This window comes from Humulus lupulus, chromosome X (assembly GCF_963169125.1).
Source record: "Humulus lupulus chromosome X, drHumLupu1.1, whole genome shotgun sequence".
NCBI classification, from domain to species: domain Eukaryota; kingdom Viridiplantae; phylum Streptophyta; class Magnoliopsida; order Rosales; family Cannabaceae; genus Humulus; species Humulus lupulus.
The window spans coordinates 92,311,869-92,337,590 of record NC_084802.1 but is presented as its reverse complement, the minus strand read 5'-3'; the positions used below and the strand labels follow the sequence as shown (position 1 = coordinate 92,337,590).

General features: G+C 40.1%; 1 protein-coding gene across 1 annotated transcript; it reads left to right on the top strand.

Moving 5' to 3' along the window:
• Positions 1 to 9,091: 9,091 nt before the first annotated feature.
• LOC133806052 (uncharacterized) lies at positions 9,092 to 9,631 on the top strand. Its single transcript, XM_062244189.1, has one exon. It carries the CDS (start codon positions 9,092 to 9,094, stop codon positions 9,629 to 9,631), a length of 540 nt encoding a protein of 179 aa, XP_062100173.1.
• The last annotated feature ends 16,091 nt before the right edge of the window (positions 9,632 to 25,722 follow it).

Sequence of the window (25,722 nt, the reverse complement as noted above, 5' to 3'; positions counted from 1 at the left end):
ATGTCTAATTCAACCAGATCAACAAACAGTTCCCTACCATCTATCTCTACTGGTAATGCTCTAACCCATCTCCTAGAGACTACCAGTTCTCCTGTTGGTAGCAAAGTCTGAAAACCCCTAGCATACACAATACTAGGTTTACAAAGCTGGTCTATCACCCTAGCATATACAAATGAGTGGGTAGCCCCTGAATCAATCAATGCAGTATACAAAGAACTAGCGTTAAAGATCTGACCTGTCATAACTGAGGGACTAGCCTCCGCCTCAGTCTGAGTCAAAGCGAATACCCTGGCAGGAGTGAGACTGTCTCCCCGCTTTGGCTCTTCTTTCTTAGCTTGTGGGCAATCTTTCTTCAGATGGTTGGCACTCCCACAGATAAAACATGCCCTAATCCGGCACTCACCCTGATGTCTTCGTCTGCACCGAGGACACACTGGAAAACTCCTCCAGTTGTCACCTCCGCCCTGACGGCCACCAATAGAACCTCGTACCCTCCTATCAGAACTAGGAGGAACAAATGAATTTGAAACCCTTCTTTTCTACTCACTGGGGCCACTGCCCCGACTAGACCCAAAAAAAGGAGGCACCATCCTCCTAGCATCGCGCCTAACAGCGCTATCCTTCCATATCTGATCCTCAGCCCTCTCCGCAGTAAGGGCCTTATCCACTGCTTGAGCATAAGTAGTAGTCTCTGAACTCAAGGTAATATTCACATCACGGTCGATCATCACATTCAATACCCATATAAACCTATCTCTCCTGGCCGCATCTGTCGGCACTAAGTCTGGTGCAAACTTTGCCAATCTATCAAATCTCAGGGCGTACTCAGTAACTGATAACCTGTTCTGAGTCAGGTTGATAAACTCATCAACCTTCGCAGCTCGAACTGCTACGTTGTAGTATTTCTCATTAAAGATACTCTTAAATTCCTCCCAAGTCATGACTGTAACATTCCTCTGCTGACTCACTACATCCCACCAGACGCGGGCATCCTCCCTAAGCATGTAGCTAGCACAAGCTACCCTTTCATTTCCTTCGACCCTCATAAAGTCTAAGATCAAGGAAATCATATTCATCCACTGCTCTACCCACAGTGGGTCCAATCCACCCTCAAAGGTAGGAGGTTGCTGCTTTCTGAATCTTTCATACAAGGGTTCCCACCTGTTCTCAATCACGGGCTGAACCGGCACTGGCGCCACATTCTGCTGAATTGGTAACCATGTAACCTGTGAAGGGGCCTGTTGCCTCATCTGACGAAGTTCTTCCTCTGTTATCTACAATCTAGCCTTCTTTTCGGCTAATATCTGTTGCCAGTTCTGTGGGGCAGGTGGAGGGTCCTGACCCTGATTATCATCCTCGGCCCGACTGCCGCGGAGTCTAGACGATTGCCGAGGCATTACAACTATATGCCTGCAATCAGTGACACCGCTTATCAGGAATGATAACAAAATCCAATTCCACCTTCCATTCTCAACAACCAACCAAGATCAACAATCCAGATAACATACAAATAGCATATAACATATAACAGGCCTTGCCCTAGCATCATGCATATGTTATTTCATTCATCATGCTCTTTATAAACTAAGCAGGCAAACAGGACAATCAAGCACATATTCAAGCGTAATAATCAACCATACCAACCAACCCTGAGTCGAGCTTTTCAATGGCAGCGTGCGTACATGTTCGGTCAATCTCCAGAACCAATAAACCTTGGCTCACTCTGATACCAAGTTGTAACGCCCTACTACCTTAGAGTCGTTACTAAGTGAGTTTAAAATGTGCAATTAACTCGCTAAGCGAGGTTTTTATAACAAAAGTATGATTAAGCAAAAAGTCAAGGCTGTAATCTTTGAAAGTACTCTATTCCATTAAAAGTTCCAAGAGTTTAACATTCGGGATCCCAAAACGAGGTTTGTAAAATATTTACAATTCAAAATAGGTTTTCAGATGACTAATTATCAAAAACATAGTTTAATACAACCATTTCTCAAAATGCCCCCCACCAAAGCAGTCGGGCAGGCCAAACATGTATGCGCTGCCCCCACGCTCTCCGTACTCATGGCTGGTTGACTTTCTCCTTGCCTTTACCTGCAACACAGAGCACCCGTGAGCCGAAGCCCAACTACAAAACCCACACAACACATAACATACGCATAACTTATAACCATTATGTCAGATAATCTACAGATAAACAGATAGTCTATAAGATTTAAACACATATACGGCCATGCCGTCCCAGAAGCGTTACCAAAGCCTGGGTTCTCGGTCCACACCGTAAGGATATCCCATGTATCCATTGGGGTCTCACCCTAACCATAAGCACTCCATGTGCTAAGTGATAGCTCCTTTGTCGTTCATTCTGCTATAACCACATGTAGCATTCTCAAACAACATATGAACATATAATAATTCAATCAAGGCTACACACTAATAATAATACAATCTAGGGTCGTGCCCCACAACAACACTATGAGACCATGCCCTGCTCTACGGGTGCTACAGTTTTCTTACCTGTATCTCGAGCTTCACAATGCACCAAAGTCACGAGCATTGTCCTCTATCCCTAGCCTCTCCGATGACCTATTCACAACATATATAAAACATCCTTTAATACTAACCAATCCAAAACTACTTCCCGGGACCAATCCCACACTCTCGGAATCCCCAAATTCCTAAAACAATGCATCGGAAACATCCCCCGAGCCCCCGGAGCAAAAGCCCAAAAATGCAAAATTCCTTGTTCTGAAAATCGCCTAGAGTCGCGGCGCTGCCCTTGAGGGCCGCGGAGCCCAGCAAGTCAGAGAGTATCCCCCAACCCTGAAGCAGCCTTGCGCCGCGGCGCCCTTTCGCGAACCCAGAAATCTGGGTTTTCCCCTACGTTTTTCCCGAGCCAAAACACCTCCAACTCAACCCAAACACATACCTAAACCCCAAAACCAATTTAAAACCTCAAATGAACCATTATACAACCTATAAACACCAACAACAAACTCAAACATACAATCACACCCAAAATCCACCCTTGGGTTCCAAATTTAAGAAACTTAAATCATGGCTTCTAGAACATAACCCAGATCTTGAAAACTATACACCATGCCTCTAAAATCTTAAACCAAATCAGGTACGAAAATTTAAACATGTTAAAACTCTTACCTCAGTCAAAATCTCAGCTTGAATTCTCCTCAATCGTAGCTTCAAGTCACCTTCCCTTTGATTATCCAAACTCTGAGTAGTCCTAGCTTAAATTTGACCTTGGTTGTCTCCAATCCCTCTTGAATTTCCTCCTAGGTCTCAAGCTTCAGACCTCCTTCTTGCTTCCCTTTCTTTCTAGCCTTTTCTTCAATTTCAGCATAAACCAAAATAAAAAAGTGTTGAACGTGAACCATCTTTCCTTCAGCTGAAACTTATCTACCCTTAGCCAAATGACCATTCTACCCTTCCATAAAAATTCTTTCCTAACTAAACCTCAAAGGCACTTTTGTCATTTCATCTCTATTACTATTCTACCATTTTCCCATCACAACTTGTTACTCTCAGCAGTTACTAATGGTTACTCAAGTTACTCAATCACCAATAACCATTAACCACTAATTCTCAACTCAACTTACGAAATTCCCAAAGTACCCCTAGGCTCCTCCCGAGCCGGGTATTAAATCTTGTTGTGACTTTTAAGTTAACTAGCTCCCTAGGACCGTCTCGGCACGTGCATCACATTAATATCACCACACTCACGTGGTACAAATCACATAATACAATTATCACATTTATGCCCTCAGCAAGCTAAAATTACCAATTTACCCCCAACATACAAACGGGGCCCACATGCATATTTATACCACCTAACCATGCATTCTAATCACATATTCATTCAAATTCACATATATTATCATGTTAATTCACTTATTACCCTCCAGGCACGTTAATCAAGGTCCTAAACCTTATTAGCAACTTGGGGTGTTACACGTTCTATGAATTCAATAGTGCAATTCTAAGTCTTTAGTGGAGTCACGAGGAATTAATAAGCTATTAAATTTATTTGTTGACTTTATGATAACTTATTGGAGCTTGATTTCATAGGTCCATGGCTCCACTGTACCTTGGATAAAATCATCTAGATAATATCAATTAATTGATTTAATTATCAATTAGAATTATCAAAGTTGACCTGGTCAATTTTGGATAGTTTCACAGAGTTATACAATTTAGAGAAGAAAATAGATTTTAGAGCTGATTTATTAATTAAGACAAATTGGTGTCTAAATTAATAAATAAGTTTAAATCAAGGATCAAATTATAAATAATTAATTTGATAAAGGATTTAAATAATTATTTAATTAATCAATCAATAGAAAATATTACGAGCCTTGATTTAAAGTCCAATGGACTTATAATTAAATGGGAAATTTCATGGGCCTAAAGCCCATGATAATTTCGACCTAATGGCTGATATTACCTATAATTTTATTGATTTTTTAATCAAATAAATGACCTAATTGAGCCTATAAAAGGAATTCTAAGTGAGAGTTGAAATTAGACGATTTGACCGATTAATAGAAGAACAGACCATCTAGTTTAGATGCTCTAGGATTTTAGATTCTCTCTACAGCAAAAATCTTTTTTCTATGCCTCTAAATTCTTCTTCTCTTCTTCTTTTTGTATCTATCTCATGTGTTGAGAATTACCCACTCTATTCTAGGTGATTCTAAGGATACTTTGGAAGGCTATGAAGAAATTTGAAGATTGGTTCAGTTTCTTGGTGATACCCTGCGACATAAAGGATTCAAGGGTTAGAGAAACTGAAGGAATGACTAATACATGCCACTGCGTATAATGTAAGTGTTCTTATCATTATCTCTGTTTAAATTCAATTATAGAAACATGTTCTACGTTGTCTTATATTAATTTGTTTAATGTAAGATTTACATGAAAATAACACAAGATCTTGTATATGTTTACCCAATAGTTGTTATACGCACAGTAGAAGGAGAGCTATCAGTTTAGTTCCTATTAATCTTAAAATAGAGAAAACTTGCTAGCAGATTTGGAGATAGAAAATAGCAGAAATCAGTATGGGTGATGTCAGGGATGATGAGCCTAATGTTAATGTTGCTCAAGGCCCAAATGCCCAAACACTAAGAGATTATGTACTCCCTACTATTATGGGAGTGCATTCTTGCATTAGACCACCGATGGTTGCTGCAAACAACTTTGAGATCAAGCCAGCAATCTTAAAAATGGTCCAATCCACAGTTCAGTTTGGTGGGCTCTCCTCAAAAGATCCTCTCATGCACATAGCCAATGTTCTAGACCCTCATAATAATATTCCCATGGATCAAGCTCGGGTCCAAGTTGTTGGGGATTTTCAAAGGCCTTAACAATCCTTTCTCTAACTCATATAATCCGGGTTGGAGAAATCATCCTAATTTCTCCTGGAGAAACAACCAAGGCCAGCAACCATAGTTTCAAGCTCAATATCAGTAGAATTTGCCACAGCAGCTTATGCCTCAAGCTTCATCTTCTCAACAACCTAGGCCACCAGCCCCTCAAGAGAAGCCAAATGATTTACAAGTTGCTCTATTGACTTTAACCAACACTCGGACTTAGTTTATGACTGATACTAGATCCTCCATCAGAAATTTGGAAACACAAGTGGGTCAGTTAGCTAGTATGTTGAATAATAGACCTCAAGGGAATTTTCCTAGTAATATTGTGGTGAATCCAAAGGAGCAATGTCAGGCTATAACTCTGAGGAGTGGGAAAAAAATTGATCAGTCTGAATGAAAATCATCTGCTGACAAGAATGAAGATGTGGGAGAGAAATTTGGTTCAGTTGAGAAGGGGGTTATTGAAGACCACCTTGTTTCAGAAAAGGCTCCACCAGCGGTTGTTGATTCTCAAGTCAGAATTCCTTATCCTCAAAGACTTCAGAAAAGTACTCTTGATAAAGAGTTTTCCAAGTTTTTGGAGGTCTTTAAAAATCTGCACATAAATATTCCCTTCGCTGAAGCTCTAGAATAGATACCCAGTTATGTAAAATTCATGAAAAATATTTTGTCAAATAAAAGAAAAATGGAAGACTATGAAACGGTGGCATTGATAGAAGAGTGTAATGCAATTTTACAAAGAAACTTGCCCCAGAATCTGAGAGATATATGGAGCTTTACCATCCCATGCACTATGGGGAATTTTGAGTGCAAGCATGCCTTATGTGATTTAGGGGAAAGTATTAATCTGATGCCCTTATCTGTTTTTCGTCGACTTGGTTTGGGTGAAGCTAGGCCAACAACAGTTACTTTACAGTTGGTAGATTGATCAGTGAAGCATACAAAGGGTATTATTGAAGATGTCCTAGTGAAAGTAGACAAGTTTATTTTTCTTGCCGACTTCATTGTTCTGGATATGGAGGAGGATGCTAATGTACCTACTTGGAAGACCAATCTTAGCCACAGGGCAAGCGCTGATTGATGTTGAAAAATGTGAGTTAAGGCTCCAGGTTCAAGGTCATGAAGTGCTTTTCAATGTGTTTAAAGAAATGTCTTACCCCATAGCAAGTGATAGTTGTTTCTCTATTAATGTGATCGAGGGGGTTGTTTCTGAAAGAAAAAAAATGTGAGCATTGATGCTCTTGAGGTGGCTTTGACACAGTTTGAAGAAAATGATAGTGATGACGCTGAGGTCATGAATTATGTCAAGTGGGTAAATTATTATGGGCCGTGCTATAGAAAGAAATACGAAAAGTTGGGAAAAGGACCTGAAAGACCATTGCCTTCTATAAAAAATCCACATGTGCTAGAGTTGAAAACTTTACCAGACCATCTTCGCTATGTCTATTTAGGTGAGAATGAGAGTTTACCTGTGACTGTGTCTTCTTTTCTTTCTAATGTGGTGGTGGAGAAATTGTTGAGGGTGTTATGGGCTCACAAGTTGGATATTGGGTGGACACTAGTAGATATTAGAGGGATAAGTCCTTCGACAATGATGCATAAAATCTTGATGGAAGATGAGAGCAAGCCCTCCATTGAAGCTCAGAGAAGATTGAACCCAACTATGAAAGAGGTAGTGAGAAAGGAAATACTTAAATGGTTCGATGCTGGTGTGATTTACCCTATTTCTAACAGTGCATGGGTGAGCCCAGTGCAAGTGGTGCCAAAGAAAGGTGGTATGATTGTGGTAAAGAATGAACATAATGAGCTCATCTCAACTAGAACTGTGACAGGATGGAGAATTTGCATAGATTACCGCAAGCTGAATAAGGCGACAAGGAAAGATCATTTTCATTTTCCTTTTCTAGATCAAATGTGTGACAGGCTTGCGAGCCATAGTTACTACTACTTTTTGGATGGTTATTCAGGGTACCATCAGATAGCCATTGCACTAGAAGATCAGGAGAATACCACTTTTACTTGTCCCTGTGGCCCTTTTGCTTTTCAGAGAATGCCATTTGCGCTTTGCAATGCTCCCGCTACCTTCCAACGATGTACAATGGAAATATTTTCTAATATGGTTGAGAAGAGTATTCAGATCTTTATGGATGACTTCTCAATTTTTGGGTCATCGTTTGATTAATGTTTGAAGCATTTAGAAGCGGTGTTACAGCGATGTGAGGAATCTAATCTACTCTTGAATTGGGAAAAGTGTTACTTCATGGTGAAAGAGGGAATAGTTCTTGGGCACAAAATTTCCAGTAGAGGTATTGAGTGGACCGAGTAAAAATTTCAACTATTGAGAATCTACCACCTATAGTTTCAATCAATGGGGTAAGAAGTTTCCTTGGGCATGCTGGGTTTTATAGAAGATTTATCAAGGATTTTTTAAAGTCTCAAAGCCTCTCTCTACCTTGTTAATGAATGGTGTTACATTTGACTTCAATGATGAGTGCCTTCATGCTTTCAAGGTACTTAAGGAGAAGTTAACTTCAGCACCAATTGTTGTTGAACCTAACTGGGATCTCCCTTTTGAGTTGATGTGTGATGCAAGTGATTATGTTGTGGGATTAGTTCTGGGGTAGTGGGTTGACAAGGTATTCTAGTATATATATTATGCTAGTAAGACTCTCAATGATGCACAACTAAATTATGCCACTATAGAGAAAGAGCTTCTAGCCATTGTGTATGCATTTGACAAGTTCAGGTCGTATCTCATTGGTAACAAGGTGATTCTGTACACTGACCATTCAGCCATTAAGTAATTGATTACTAAGAAAGATGCCAAGCCCTGTCTCATTAGATGGGTATTATTACTTTTTAGAGTTTGACATGGATATTCGTGATAAAAAAAGGGAACAGAAAATCTTGTAGTAGATCACTTGTCAAGGCTTGAGGTAGAGGAGAGCAAAAATGCCAAGGAAGTGCAAATAAATGATTACTTCCGTGATGAGCAATTATTTGGGGTAAGATTGTGCCTCCTGAGATGTCAAGGCAATAGCTGAAAAAGTTATGTTCCGAGGTGAAGCACTACTATTCGGAGGAGCCTATTCTTTATAGGTGTTGTGCTGATCAGGTAATAGGACATTGTGTGCCAGAATATGAGATGAATTCTATCCTTAGCCATTGTCACACTTTGCAATGTGGTTGGCATTTTGGAGCTTCAAGGACAACAGCAAAGGTATTGCAATGTGGTTTTCATTGGCCAAGTTTGTTTGAAGATGCTAATACTTTTGTGAAGGCTTGTGATCGCTGTCAATGTATTGGAAACATATCAAGAAGGAATGAAATGCTACTGAATGTGATTTTACAAGTTGAGCTTTTTGATGTTTAGGGCATTGATTTCATGGACCTTTTCTATCGTCTTACAACAATCAATTCATCTTGCTAGCGGTTGATTATGTATCTAAGTGGGTTGAGGTAGTAGAAACTCAAGCTAATGATAGTAAAGTGGTCTTAAACTTTCTGCACAAGCACATATTCACCCGGTTTGGTACTCCCCGAGCTACATTAGTGATGAAGGGAGACTATTTTATAACAAGCAACTTGATGCCCTTCTTGCTCGACATGGATTCTATCACCGAACTGCTTTGCCATAGCACCCTCAATCGAATGGTCAAGAAGAATTTTTTAATTGAGAAGTGAAAAGCATCCTTGAGGATACGATGGATAGTTCAAGGAAAATTTGGTCCCAGAAGCTTGATGTTTCGCTTTGGGCTTATAGGACGACATTTAAAACTCCCATTGGGATGTCGCCTTATAGATGGGTATTTGGAAAGGCTTGTCACTTGCTGGTTAAATTAGAGCATTGTGCCATGAGAAAGTTAAATATGGATGAGAATGTAGTGGGAAAAAATAGGCTAATGCATTTGAATGAGCTTGATGAGTTTGGGAATGAAGCCTTTGAGAATGCCAAGATCTACAAGAAACGCACTAAGGCATGGCATGACAAGAACTTGCTTCGTAAAGAGTTTCAACCAGGGCACCAAGTGCTTTTATTCAATTCAAGGTTGAGATTATTTCCGGGCAAGTTGAAATCAAGGTGGTCGAGTCCATACACTGTTGTTAAAGTATTTCCTTATGGATCGGTGGAGGTACAAGGAAAGAACAATGAAACATTCAAAGTGAATAGTCAACGTTTGAAGCCATACTTGGGTGGTCCTGTTGATCAAGCCAAGTCAATTATCCTCTTGAAATCCATCTGAAGAGGAGTTCAGCATCCGGCTAAATGATGTTAACGACAGCGCCATTGGGAGGCATCCCAACATTTTATTTGGTTTGTTGTAGTTTAGTTTATGAAATTTTTTATTTATTTTTGTTTTAAGTTTTATTTTGACATTTTGGTTTAGTTTTGAAGTCTTGTTTTGTAATTTTGTTCAAAATGTGGAAATCATGAAAGAAAAAAAAATCATTTTGAGCGGCGACGCTCGTTAATAAAGTCGCGGCTCTGAATGAAATTGGGATTTAGGCTTATTTTGAAGGTGTCCCAAGCACTGAGGCCCATGCCATAGTTCCGTGGTCCTCACGTAACAGGGAAGAAAAAAAATTTGGCTTATTTTGAGTCGCAGCCCTTCATATTTTAGTTGCGGCGCCACGGGGAACTGAGAGGATTTGATTTTGAAAAAAAAACAGGTGGAAGTGCCTCGGCATTTTAATTAGGGTCGCAGCCTCTAGAGCGTTCATATTTTAGTTTTAGGAAAAAAGAGTCGCGACACTTGAAGCTGAATTTCGGCGCAACTTCAGGCCCTGGTACATGAAAACAAGAATTTCCCTAATTTTTTCACAACATATCAAAACCACCTCTAATTTTCTCTCTTCTCTCTTCTCTCTTCTTCTCTTCCGACCGCCACCACCCTAAATCCCTCACTTTTTTTGTCCACAACATCCAAATCCCCCATTCACAACCACAAATCCCTATCTTTCCCATATATTAACCTCTTTTTATCCTTAAATTCTTCATTCTTGCTCACAAATCAACTTAGCCCCAATTTAAACCCTAAATCCTAATTTTTGCAAATTCGGTGTTAGAGGCTTCAAATTATTGGGAGTTTCGAACTATCAAGAGTGACAAAAAACACTTTTACATTCAAGTAAGTTTAACTCTCAAGTTTTCCTTCTTTGAAGTTTGGGATTTTGTTGATTGTTCATGAATAATGGAAAAGTTGAGGTGATTTTGTTAACTTCTCTAAAAAGAAAATCAATTAGATTGTGTATGGTGGATTGTATAATTGTCATTGGATTGAATTGTGAGATTGATATTGCTGGGATTATTTTTCTAAGCATATTGTGAATTTGTTCTTGGTGTTACACATTTTGGGGAAGTGAAGAATTTCAGGGGAAGTGCTGCCGAATTTTTGGTAGAATTCAAAGTTTCAAAATTGGTCCAAAAAGGTCAACCATTAAGGCATCTTCCTCTAGTGGCCAATGATTGCATCTTTATCAGAAGTGTATGACAAGAAAAATTCTGTGAGTAGGGCGACTCAGGACCGTTATAATAGAATGTGTGCACGATCAACGGTTGAAGAAAGGGGTATGGAATTTGCCAATGAGCCGTATGAAGACCCTATGTATAAGCCTATAAGGACTATGATTGCACAAATAGGATGGGGCAGCTTTGTGGATCATAAATTAATCAGACTGAATCTTTCAATAATTTATGAGTTCTATGCTAATTTCCTGGAGCAAGAGAATACAAAGTTTTTTTATACATGGTAAGAAGGTGTCGGTTAGTTCAGAGACAATCAATGAGTTATATGAGTTCCTTAGTTTTTCTTTAGAGGAGGACGATTACACTGCTTTCACCAAATCTGAAATTGATTATGTTGAAGTAGCGAAAACAGTGGGATATATGGGGGCGCATATTCACAGGATGTCCTAAAATGCATGTGGTGGTGTTAGCTGAATAAAGTGGCTCGTGCATGGATGTATTTTGTTAGTGCTCATTTGATCCCCTCAACACATTTGTTAGTCCTGAAATTCTACTCAATTATGTCATTATGACAGGGATGACGGTGGATATTTATAACGCCCTGTAAAACCCAGGACCGTCACACTATGTACTTTAAATAGTGTTTAATTCGCTAAACGAGCCATTAGGTTATAAACGTGCATATAAGTGGTATTAACAGGCCATGTGAAAATTCTCGCTCAAAATGAATGGATATATTTTATTCAAAATGCTAAACTGTACATGGGATCTCATGAAAGTGTTTACAAAGTTATTTACAATCCAAATGGTCATTACAGTTCAAAAGTTACAATCCGCCAACCTAAGCGGCAAAAATAGGGTTAAACCCTAGTTCCCCTGAGAAACACCTTGGTCGTGGTGGTCAAGCGGCCACATATGTACACATCGCCACCTAAGCTCTCCACTCAAGGCTGGGTGAGCTTTTCTTTCCCTTTATCTGCACCACATAGCTCCTATGAGCCAAGGCTCAGCAAGAAAACTTATTCTTGCATGTATACAATATAAATAAATGATTTTGGGGCTTGCAGCCCTAATCAAATGATGACTAATAAGTCTTTCCTGAGTAGATGACTAGAAAATCTCTCTGGTTAGATGACTAATAAGTCTCTCTAGAGTAGATGACTAATAAGCCTCTCTGAATGGATGACTGATAAGTCTCTCTAAAGAGATGACTGATAAGTCTCTCTAAATAGATGACTGATAAGTCTCTCTAAATAGATGACTACTAAGTCTCCCTGAATAGATGACTAATAAGTCTCTCTGGGGTTTTATGCCCCAAGCCATGTGACATTTCAGTAACCTGAGCCTTTTAGCCCTGGCTCTGAGTAACTAGCCTTTAGACTAGCCAAGTGCTTTAGTTTTCTTCGACCAATAGGTTGGTCAAGCATTTAATGCTCATGTTGATTAGATCTAATACTTTTGGCCTGCGTTAAATGTGCTAATGTCATTCTTGACTCATAAGCCAATGCCATACGACCAGTGCTCAGTACTACTGCCAATCAGGATGGATAAGTCAGAACTTCACGACCAATACTAAACACCAATGTCACTTCTGGCTAATAAGTCAGTGCCATTCATAAGTAAGCAAAGCGACCAGGCATTTATAATGCAACCATTGTCCATAAATAGAGCACTCAACATGTCTCATCAATAACCATGCATGTCACATACTGGGTGCAGTTTTCTTACCTCTAGATCGAGCGTAAAATAATAAAAGAACAATCCTTGAGAACGATATGTCCTTAAGTCCCTTAGCGGTCACCAAGTCATAACCAAATATGAAATCCCATCAATAAAGTAAGCAATAAAAGGTTCATGGACTAAAACCCCGCTCCCGAGACCTCGAATCCTGTACAATTAGTAGATTCGATCCCGAGCTCAGAGAAATGAAAACCCGCGCCTAAAACTCCTTAAAAACCCATCCTGGCATAAATGGGACAGGCGAGCCGCGACCTACCCCCAAGGGCCATAGCGTGCCCCCAAGAATGAGAGCCCCCTGTCTGGGGTGCCAGGGGCGGGCCGCAACTTTCCCCTTTGGGTCGCAGTGCGCCTTCTTGACAGAGACTAGGGGAGGCTCTGGGATACCTTCAAGTCGTGACTTGCATGAACTCGGTCGCGACTTGACCCCAAAAACTCAACTCCCCTGCATTTTTCTCAACTCAAACTCAGCCAAATCTTCATCAAACCAATCCCAAAACAATAACCAAACATTTATACAACATATCCACCAACCTAACATCAAAACCCAAGCTTTATACCACTTGAAACATCACCAAATACCCAATTCTACAACCAAGATTCTCAAGCCTTCAGACAATATAAAAATAGAGTAAAACCTTGAAGTTTAAGCTAAAAAATCCTAACCTCAAACCCAGAATTGAACCCCTCAATTGCTACAATACAATCCTCAATCTCAAACCTCAAGAACCTTAAGCTTCAATCTCCTAGTTTGCTCAAAACCCCAAACTGTGAGAGAAAGAGAGAGATGATCGAAAGAGAGAAAGAGATAAAAAGAAAGGACTCTGTTTTTTCCTTAAACCTTCTATAGCCTGCCAACCTTAAGTATATCTAATGGTCAAAATGACCAAAATGCCCCTAAGGCCTTTCTAATCTTTCAAAGTCAACAAGGGCAAAACTGCTATTTCTCATCTATCCTGTTAATCATAATTAATTTCTTCCAATCCACGTTACTCCCAATATCCTTAAATAAGTATTAAATCATATCCCATTACCCGTTCATTCTCGGTAATGTACTAAGCATCAAATTACCTAAGCTCACCCCGAGCCCAGCAATTAACCCCGTTATGACCAAATCGCTAATTTGCATCCTAGGATCGTCGCATGACGAATAGCTCAAAATATTCACATAATAATGTGGTCTCACCCAAATATCACTACATGCACATAAATATACAGTTATGCCCTAACGGGCCAAAATTATGAAAATGTCCTTCTAATAAGAAGTGGGCCAACATGCATGCAATTACCATCATATAATAATATAGCTCACATAATCATGCATATAATCATATAATTGCATATTAAATCAATTATGGCCCTCCTGGCCCCCTAATCCAGGCTCTAAGCAACATTAGGGAATTTAGGACATTACAATATTGGTCGAGCAATTTGTGCTAGTATCACTTTCACTTGTCGGCTTACTACTACGGGTGATTTAGGCCATGGATGTTTTATCACTAATTTGGGCGATACTTATCGAGTGTAATAATATGACAGTGATATGAAAAGAAAATTTCATAATCCTGTTACAAGAGTGATGGTAAATGCATTTAAGGAGCCTGACCTGCTACCTCCACCTGAAGAGAGACGACGGCGAGTGAAGCGTCGACAAAACGATGATGATGGTGAGAATGTAAATTGGACTGAAGAAGACAATGAGATGAGGGGTGAGCAAGAACATATTCACATTGATCCCTCATTGGCTATAGGTGGCTCGATTGACCCCAACGCGCAACAATCACTTGATAGGCTGGATTATATCATTCAACAAAACCAATACATAATCCATGATCATTAAATGTTGCATCAATACATGGGTCAATTCCATGACCATGATAGGGATCATATGGACTGACTCAATAATTTGGTACACTGATGTTCGATGAATGAGGATCAACATTACTTCTCTTACCCCCCTCCATATCTGCCATACCAGCCTCCACTGCCGTTTTGAGCTCGTGTTTTCATGGTGAGTCTTCTTTCTTTAACTATTGCTTAACAGTGGGGACAATGTTAAATTTTCAGTTTGGGGGAGCGGATTACATTTTTAGTTGAAGTTGTTGTTAGTCTTACTAATTTTTTTTTATTTTTTTTTTAGAATTGTTTAGGTTGTTAGGGAATCTAGTTAACAATGATAAGTCGATGAGAATGAATTTAATGAATAGTATGTATAGTTGGACAAAAATGAAAGCCATTTAAATCTATGTGCTTGATTGGAATATTTTTCTTGGGTTACTTGGGTCATTATAAATTTTTGAGAGCTTAATCATGATTTGTGAATAAATTCCTTGTGTTTGAAAAGCATTTATGCTCGCTGAATTTGGTTTGTAAAAAATGTGCAAATATCTTAGAACTTGCTTGCATGTTGTTTGAGATGAAATCCTAGATGACCCATGCTTAGGAAGATGATTTAGGCAATTCTTTGGAAGGATTGAACCTTCAAGCCAACCTTGATTATTATAATCCCTAGTTACCTTTTTTAGCTTAAATTAATATTTTTGTTGTTTGACACCTATTTTGAGCTTATTTGAAACATTTGTTATATTTCCTTCCCTTTGAATTACGGCATAAGCTTATGAATAACGTATTGGGGAATGGTTTGTAATGGAGAATATTATGAAAATTTGGTGTGAAATTGAGGAGAGAAAAATTCAAAAAAAAAAAAAGTAACTACACTCCTGATGAAAATAAATTGAAAAATAAGTTTGGGGGAGGTAGTTCGAAAAATTCAAAAGAAAAAAAAAAGTGGGGATTTTCTCTCAATCGTAGAAAAGAAAGCAATTTGGAATTGTAATTGGGCTGTAAAGTTGATATCAAGTTTCTATTGATTGGTTTGTATGCTTGCGATATAATTGAGCTTAAATGAAAATTTCATCCACCCATACCTAAGTCGTTCTTATGAGCCTAAAAAGTCATTTTGATTCTTGAGCATGTGTCGTTTAGTATGACACCATCAACGTGCTTCTCATGGCCAAGCGTGACAAATCATGCCGTAAGGTTGAGGCGGCTCATAGAGGTGGCAGCAATTACCAACAACTTGTTTTTTTTTCTCTTTGGCGCTTCAACTGCATTCTCAATTTTAGTTTCATGGGTGAGCCAGCTGCTACGAACATTTTGTCATACTGTCAGGCTCCCCTAGCTTAGGAGACAGGCGAGGAGGAGATTGATTACGACGTCGTCGAGGATTCAAGGACCATCACTATTGAGGTTGATGATGAGGATTTTAGTTTCCCTGGAGCAAAGCGGTGTTGAGGGAGTTGCACCTGTTGAGGCTTCTGTCGACGTGGTGGCTGTCGGCGAGGGCGCCGTTGGTGAGGGCATCGCTGGCGAGGACGCCACTGGCAAGGATGATCGCTCCACCAATCCTGCATAGGCTTCTCATCACTATTTTTCTTTTTCTTTTTTGGTTCGTTACATTGAGCTATGCTCCCGTCTGTATGAACATTGGTCTTGACATGGCTGCTTTTTGTTGTATATTGATGATGACTTCTGGTTGCTTTTTCCATCCATGCTTGATGTTGCTTCCCAAAGGTTTCTGAATTTCTCTTGTTTGTTGTTGTTTGTTTTCATGCTTCATTCTGAATGCGCCTTGCACGAACTTTACATGATTGTTCCATACGCACTTCTCTACACTGTGTCTGGTACCCCTTATGCTCCCCAAGTGACTAGGAGAGCGACAGAGCCTGGTCACTTGTGTTGTGACTAGCCCTTTGAATGACGGGGGGACCTGCAAGGGGCCCCTCTCGCACCTGTGATGACTCTTGTGAAAATAGGGTGAACTTCTTATTTTTCTCGATCGCCTCTAATGGCTAGCCTAGAAGGGCAAGTTGCTTGGTTGTTCTACCCTGGTCGCCTGCAATGGCTCTCGTGATCACGACCAGACTTGAGATCGGGTCGCGACCCCTTAGGTCCTTTGTAAAATGTCACTTTCTCATGATCGTCTGGCCTGACTCAACGGGTTTTGCCATTCGATATGAGACCTTATAGAATACTAATTAACGCCCAAACGTGACTTCCACTAAGCGGTAGTCGTAGTATAGATGGGTGTTCGTTTCCACAAGTTGGTAAAGAAACAAAGAACAAATAAAACGGTTAGAAGGTAAGTAATGTGAGTCATGTTGGTTCCACAATATCTTTTGGTCACCTATTTACTTTGATAATTTGCAAATGTATTTGAGTAATAAAATCTCTTAGTTTAAGTACATGCATATGTAATTGTTATGAGAAACCTAGAATCGACATAATACCATTGGCAATGTGCAATAAAAGACTACTCACAAAATAACAAACTAATATCTCATGCTAATACTATTGTTATGAGAAATCTATAAGCGACACTATACCATCTTGGCGATAATGTAGTAAAAGACTACCCACAAAATAATAAGAATAATATAAATTATTTTAGTAAAATTACATAGAAAAAGCTTGACTAGATCTATATAAAATTAATAATAAATATTAATTGCATAAATAATGATAGAAATAATAAAACTCAAATATTTGAACATTAAAACACTTTTATAAATTCACAATAAAAAGATTACAAAATACAAAGTTTCACCCCTATCCTCACCAAAATAAAACTCTAGCCTAAGTTAAAAATTAGGATTTTTCTCAACTGAATGTGTTAACAATTTTTTTTCAATGTTTGGTTGTGTATAGAATAACTCTCAAAATTAGTTCCTAATAGTAAAAATAGCCAAAATTTTCTCTCAAAAATTTTGTTGTCATGAATTTTTGAAAAAATTAACTCAAATTTTTAAAATGGTAATCAAATTAGTTTCAACGAATATGCTCACTACCCCCAACTTAAATGAGACATTGTCCTCAATGTCTAACGTTATGCACATGTCAAGGGTAAAATTGTAAAAAGACATCCACCCAAGAAAAAATAAAACAACAAACACACAAAACAAAAAGGAAAGATAAAACATGATTAGTCTTTGGTAGACAGAAGCATCACTCTCAGGCAAGTCTACCAACTGCATATTGGCGTTCTATCCAATATCAAAAATGAATTTTCTTTTATCCTGCATCTCAAAAATAGAAGCATTAACCACATTTTCAGGAAAAACAAAATATTCAGTTTCAAAATCATGGAGGAATTTATGTGATTTTGGAGAAAAAATTTATGATTTCCTCCACGACTTTGTCTATCACATCAGTATGATAGAATTTGATTTCATTTGGAGTGGTTGAAAGAATTTCAGCATGGGAAAGATTTTCACTCCAAATGGTAATGGCATCATCCTCAACGGGTTTATCAAAAATGGGAGTGGAGGATGGTGCTATGGTCTCGAGTGGTGACTGGAATTGATTTTCATTATGTGCGTTAACAACGTCGGTCCACTTCGATAATTGAGCCTTAAGTTCTCTAAGTTCCTCCAAAAATTATGCATTAAACTCTTTTTGTTCCTCTATAAAGGTGTAACTAGTTTCCTTGAAGGAATCCCTATCAGGCCAAACATTATATTGAGGTTCATGGTAGGAGTTAGAAAAATTGTGCTCAAAAGGTGGTGCATAGTAGTTAGACTTCCAACTAAAATTAACAGGGTTGTTCCAGCTGGGATTATGATTCCTATGGTCGACATAGTCACTATAAGGTTTGTCATAATCTACCATTGTAACCTCGTGATTTTCTCTATGAAACTTAGTATCTAATACCTTGAATTGTCAATATTGTCTTAAACTAAGTTTGCTGGCACCCCTAAATCTACTAGTACCATCAATAGCGCTAGAATATGAATTGTTGAATGAAGATAAATACATTGGATAGTAAAGCTCAAAACGATGTTTCTCTTCTTCATTCTTTTTTTTTTTTTTTTTGCAAAATAAATTATAGAAGGTAAATAACAAAAAAATGATTAAAAAAATGACAAACATGAGAAATCATTTCTGACGAGGAAGATCAGTTAAAATCGCAACCTCAAAGCATACTTCGAGTTTCAAAAGTTTTTTTTTTTTTTTGAAAAAAATCTCAAGAAATCTTTTCTGATGAGGAAGATGAGTTAAAACTGTAACCTCAGAGCATCCTTCGAGTATCAAGAGATTATATATTTATTATATGGAAGGTTTAACTATGTAATAATGCAAGTATATTTTAAGAAATATTCCTATATGTATTGGGAAGGTTTCCAAGGAATCACTCTTCCTCCACTCGTTAGAACTCCCTGAGGTTCAAAAGTGAAGAAAGAACTCTAACACAGACCTTAAAGCCAATTAGGAATAATCTTTGGTTTCTACTTGTCATATTACACAATTATTTCTAAAAACAAATTAAGTTTCTTTTTTTTTGTATTTTTTTTAAAGAAAAAAAATAAAGATAGAATTACTTACCTCTTTACCTTTTTAAATGAGAACCTTTACTTACTATTACCTCCATAGCAACGACGCCAAAATTTGATGAACGCCCAAACGTGACTTCCACTTAGTGGTAGTCGTAGTATAGATGGGCGGTCGATTCCACAAGGAGGTAAAGAAACAAAGAACAAATAAAACGGTTAGAAGGTAAGTAATGTGAAAGCAGTGAAAGAAATTATATTTTTGTGGTTTTGAAGAATTGAAATGAAACGAAAATAAATGATAAAAGGGGTTTGGTGTGGCATTGTGGTTCCACAATATATTTTGGTCACCTATTTACTTTGATAATTTGCAAATGTATTTGAGTAATAAAATCTCTTAGTTGAAGTACATGCATATGTAATTGTTATGAGAAACCAAGATTCGGCATAATACCATTGGCAATGTGCAGTAAAAGACTACTCACAAAATAACAAACTAATATCTCATGCTAATACTATTTGTAACGCCCTACTACCTTAGAGCCGTTACTAAGTGAGTTTAAAATACAACTGTGCGACTAACTGACTCTGCGAGGTTTTCAAAGACCAAAGTGTGACTAACCGGAAGCTAAGGCTGTCATCTTTGAAAATACCTAGTTTCATTAAAAACTTTAAGTATCAACATCTGGGATCCCAAAAATAAGGTTTACAAAATACTTACAACTCAAAAATAGATTTACACTTGATTGACTATCAAAAGAATAAGCTAATACATCCATATTCAAAATTCCCCCAACCAAAGCAGTCGGGCAGGCCGAACATGTACGCGCCGCCCCCACGCTCTCCATACTCATGGATGGTTGACTGACCCCTTGCTCTTACCTGCAACACAGAGCACCCGTGAGCTGAAGCCCAGCAAGAAAACTCATACAGTAAATAACATATAATCCACTATTAAACAGGAAAACCATCAGACTAAACAAACACGGCCATGCCGCCCCAGAGGCCTAACCAAAGCCTGGGGTCTCGGTCCTTACCGTAAGGATAACTCATGTATCCATTGGGTCCCACCCTGACTATAAGCACTCCATGTGCTAAGTGTTACTTCCGGCCCCACGGCCGTTCTCAGCCTTCGCCGCTCTCGGCCTTAGCCGTTCATCTCATTATAATCACACATATAGTACATCTCGAAATAATCATTCAATCATATAATAATTCATTTAAGGTTATACATTAGCACGTAATACAATCTAGGGCCAAGCCCTGTAATATCACTATGGGCCCATGCCCTGTTCTCGGGTGCTACAGTTTTCTTACCTGTATCCCGAGCTTTCTGATGCACCAAGGTCACAAGCACGGTCCTCTAGCACGAGCCTTTCCGAAATCCTAGTCACAACACACATAAAACACTTTTAATACTAACCAAACCCAAAACCACTTCCCGGGACAAATCCCGTACCCTCGGGACCTCTAATTCCTTAAAACAATACATTGGAACCATCCCCCGCGTCCCCGGGCAAAAGCCCTAAAAACCCAAATTTTTGGCTGCCAAAATGGCCTAGGGCCGCGGCACTCCCCTCAAGGGCCACGGCGCCCAGCGGCTGGGCCATTTCCTGAAGCATCCTCGCGCCGCGGCGCCCAAGAACAGGGCCGCGGCGCTCCTTCGCAAACCCAGATTTCTGGGTTCTCTCTTGCGTTTTTCCCGAGCTACAACCTCCCCAAATCATCCCAAAAAAATACCTAAACCCCAAGATCAATTTAAAACTTCATATGAACCATCTAACAACCCCTAAACACTAGTATCAAGATCAAAACACCATCCCACCCAAAGATCCACCCTTTGATTTCTAATTTCAGCAACTCAACCCAAAACTTTAAAAACTTAACTCATGCTTTAGATTTCTCAAATCAAAACAGAAACAAATCTTAAATGTGCATAAAATCCTTACCTCAAGTGGAGAATTCACCCAAAAGCTTCCTTGATCTCCTCTTAAACTCCCACTTCATCCCCTTCTACTCTTCTTCTTCTTTTTCTTCTTCTTGCCCTAGCTTTTTTTTCTTTCTTCTAGTTTTTCTTCTCTTCAATTTTTATTAAAACCATCAAATGACCCAATGCCCAAACCGTGTACCCCAATATCCCAGCTGAAAATTGTCTAAATCCCTTGACAAATGACCACTTTACCCCTTCCTAATAATCCTTCCTAACTAAACCTTCAAGGGCACTCAAGTCCTTTCACTTCTATTCAATTCTACCATTTTCAATCTAAAACTTGTTACTCAAAGTAGTTACAAACGGTTACACAGGTTACTCAATTGCTAATAACTATAACCATCAGTTCTCAATTCAACTTACGAAATTCCTAAAGTACCCCTAGGCTCCTTCCGAGCCGGGTACAAAATCCCGTTGTGACTTTTAGACTAACTAGCTCACTAGGACCGTCTCGACGCGTGCATCACAATAAAAACTCCACTCTCACGTAGTACAAATCACATAATACAATTATCACATTTATGCCCTCAACGGGCTAAAATTACCAGTTTACCCCCAACATACAAACGGGGCCCACATGCATCTATATACCACCTAAACATGCAATACTAATCACATATTCATTCAAATTCATATATTATCATGTAAATTCATTTATTGCCCTCCAGGCACGCTAAACAAGGTCTTAAACCTTATTAGCAACTTGGGGTGTTACAATTATCCCCTCCTTACAAGAATTTCGTCCTCGAAATTACCTGAACAACTCGGGATGCCGCTCCCGCATATCAGACTCAAGCTCCCATGTCGCCTCTTCAGTCTTGCTGTTCCTCCACAGCACTTTAACCAGGGAGATGGTCTTCCTCCGCAAGACTTTGTCCTTCCTATCAAGGATCTGAACCGGCTTCTCCTCATATGATAAATCCTGGTCCAACTCCAAATTCTCATAGCTCAACACATGAGTAGTATCTGATACATACTTCCAGAGCATGGATACATGAAACACATCATGAACCCCTGATAGAGCTAGAGGCATTGCTAACCTGTAAGCCACCTCTCCAACTCGTTCCAGTACCTCGAAGGGGCCAACAAACCTGGGGCTCAGCTTGCCCCGAACCCCGAATCGTTTCACTCCTCTCAGGGGCGAAACCCTGAGAAATACATGATCACCAACCTGAAATTCCACGCTCCTGCGTGTCAGATCTGAATAACTCTTCTGGCGACTCTGGGAGGCGAGCATATGAGCTCTAATCTTCTCAATTGCCTCATTGGTCCTCTGAACCATCTCGGGACCTAAATATCTTCTCTCACCTGTCTCATCTCAGTGTATCGGTGACCTGCACTTTCTCCCATACAGCATCTCATACGGAGCCACTCCGATAGTCGCCTGATAGCTATTATTGTACGAGAACTCAATCAGAGGGAGATACCTACTCCAAGATCCCCCAAAATCCAACACACAAACTCGTAACATATCCTCCAGTATCTAAATCGTCCTCTCAGACTGTCCATCTATCTGAGGATGATAAGCGGTACTAAACCGTAGTCGTGTGCCCATTGCCTTTTGCAGGCTCTCCCAAAACTTGGAGGTGAAGGTGGGGTCTCTATCAAAAACTATTGACCTCGGAGCCCCATGAAGTCGAACAATTTCCTTCACATAAAGCTCAGCATACTGCTCCACAGTATAAGTTGTCCTCATAGGTAAGAAGTGGGCGGACTTAGTATACCTGTCCACAATCACCCACACCGAGTCATGCTGACCCACGGTCTTCGGCAATCCAACCACAAAGTCCATGGCAATATCCTCCCATTTCCACTCGGGAATCCCTAGAGGCTATAATAACCCTACTGGCCTCTGGTGTTCAGCCTTAATCTGCTGACAGGTCAAGCATCTGGCCACATTGTCCACCACATCTCTCTCCATGCCTGACCACTAATACAAAACTTTCAAGTCATGGTACATCTTTGTAAAACCTGGGTGCAAAGAGTAGGGAGTGGTATGAGACTCATCCAGAATCTCTCGTCGAATATCTGGATCAATCGGAACACAAATCCGTCCTTTGTACTTCAATAAACCCATCTCAGAGATAGAGAAGTCCTTGATTGCTCTAGTTAGGACATTCTCTCTACGTTCAACTAACTGGGGATCCATTCCCTGTACTTCCTTAATCCTCTCAAGGAGCGTTGACTGAAGAGTAACGTTGGCTAACCTACCAACCACTAACTCTATACCTGCTCTGGTCATCTCTTCAGCTAATCTGTCAGATATCTGCCTCGAACTATACAACTTTCCTGGGCCCCTCCGGCTCAATGCATCAGCCACTACATTAGCCTTCCCAGGATGGTATAGGATATCACAATCATAATCCTTTACCAACTCTAGCCACCGCCTCTGACGCATATTCAAGTCCTTCTGGGTAAAGAAATACTTTAAACTTTTGTGATCAGTGTATATCTCGCATCTTTCACCATACATAGTGTCTCCAAACCTTAAGTGCGAATACCACTGCAGCTAACTCCAGATCATGCGTGGGATATCTCTGCTCGTACTCCTTTAATTGCCTTGATGCATAACCTATCACTTTCCCAGCCTGCATCAACACACAACCCAGACCCTGTCTAGAAGCGTCACAGTAGACCACAAACTTCTCATCATCTGTCGGCAGCACTGGTGCAGTAATCAATCGCCGCTTCAACTCTTTAAAGTTGTTCTCACATCGATCTGTCCACACATACTTGGTCTTCTTTCTTGTCAATTCTGTCAATGGAGTAGCAATACTGGAGAACCCTTCTACAAACCGCCGGTAGTAACCTGCTAGTCCAAGGAAACTTTTAACTTCAGGAACACTGTTTGGTCTAGGCCAATCTCTTACTGCCTCTATCTTACTTGGGTCGACCAGTAACCCATCCTTACTGATAATATGGCCCAGAAATGAAACATGCGATAACCAGAACTCGCACTTGCTAAACTTAGCGTATAGCTTATGCTCTCTCAGCCGCTGCAACACCAGGCGCAGATGATGCTCATGCTCTGTCTCTGACTGGGAGTACACTAAGATATCATCAATAAATACAATCACAAACTTATCCAGATAATGTTTGAAAATTCTGTTCATCAAATCCATAAAAGCTGCTAGGGCATTGGTTAATCCAAAGGACATAACCAGAAATTCATAATGCCCATACCATGTCCGAAAAACAGTCTTTGGTACGTCCTCTTCTTTGATCCTCAACTGATAATAACCTGATCGAAGATCAATCTTTGAAAACACTGTACTCCCCTGAAGCTGATCAAATAAATCGTCAATCCTAGGCAATGGATACTTGTTCTTGATGGTCAGCTTATTCAACTCCATGTAGTCAATGCACATCCTGAGCGATCCATCCTTTTTCTTAACAAATAACACTGGAGCACCCCATGGCGAGAAACTTGGTCTGATAAACCCCAAATCCAGTAGCTCCTGTAACTGAATCTTCAATTCCATTAATTCTGTCGGAGCCATTCTGTAAGGTGCCTTGGACACTGGCTCTGCTCCCGGAACCAACTCTATGACGAACTCAATCTCTCGTTGTGGCGGCAATCCTGGCAGATCTGCTGGAAACAAGTCTGGAAACTCACAGACCATTCTGGTTTCATTCGGTCCCACTGCCGCCACCTTAGAGGAATCTACAACACTCGCTAGGAATCCTATGCAACCCTCCTGCATCAGGTCTCTAGCCTTTAGTACTGAGATCATAGGCACCCGTGGTCCATTCACCGCTCCCACAAACACAAAGGGTACCTCGCCTTCTGGTTCAAAAGTCACCATTCGTCGCTTACAGTCAATTGTTGCTCCATACCGCGTTAAGTAATCCATTCCTAGTATTATATCAAAATCGTCCATATCTAGTTCAACCAGGTCAACAAACAATTCCCTACCATCTATTACTACTGGTAATGCTCTAACCCATCTCCTAGAGACTACCAGTTCTCCTGTTGGCAATAAAGTCTGAAAACCCCTAGCATACAAAATACTAGGTCTACAAAGCTGATCAATCACCCTAGCAGATACAAATGAGTGAGTAGCACCAGAATCAATCAATGCAGTATACAAAGAACCAACGCTAAAAATCTGACCTGTCACAACTGAGGGACTGGCCTCCGCCTCAGTCTGAGTCAAAGTGAATACCCGAGCAGGAGCGAGGCTGTCTCCCTGCTTTGGTTCCTCTTTCTTAGCTTGTGGGCAGTCTTTCTTCAAATGATTGATGCTCACACAAATAAAACAGGCCCTGGTCCGGCACTCGCCCTGATGTCGTCGCCTGCATCGAGGACACATCGGAAAGCTCCTCCAGTTGTCATTTCCGCCCTGACGGCCACCTACAGTACTGCGAACCCTCCTATCAGAACCATAAGGAACAAATGAATCTGGTACTCTTCTTTTCTGCTCACTGGGGCCACTGTCCCGACTAGGCCCAGAAGAAGGAGGCACCGTCCTCCTGGTATCGCGCCTAGCAGCGCTATCCTTCCAGATCTGATCCTCAGCCCTCTCTGCAGTAAGGGCTTTATCCACTACCTGAGCATAAGTAGTCTCTGGAACCAATGTAATACTCACATCACGGGCGATCATCACATTCAATCCCCGTATAAACCTATCTCTCCTGGCCGCATCAGTCGGCACTAACTCTAGCCCAAACTTCGCCAATCTGTCAAATCTCAGGGCGTACTCAGTGACTGATAACCTACTCTGAGTCAGGTTGATAAACTCATCAGCCTTCACAACTCGAATTGCTACACTGTAGTATTTCTCATTAAAAATGCTCTTAAATTCTTCCCAAGTC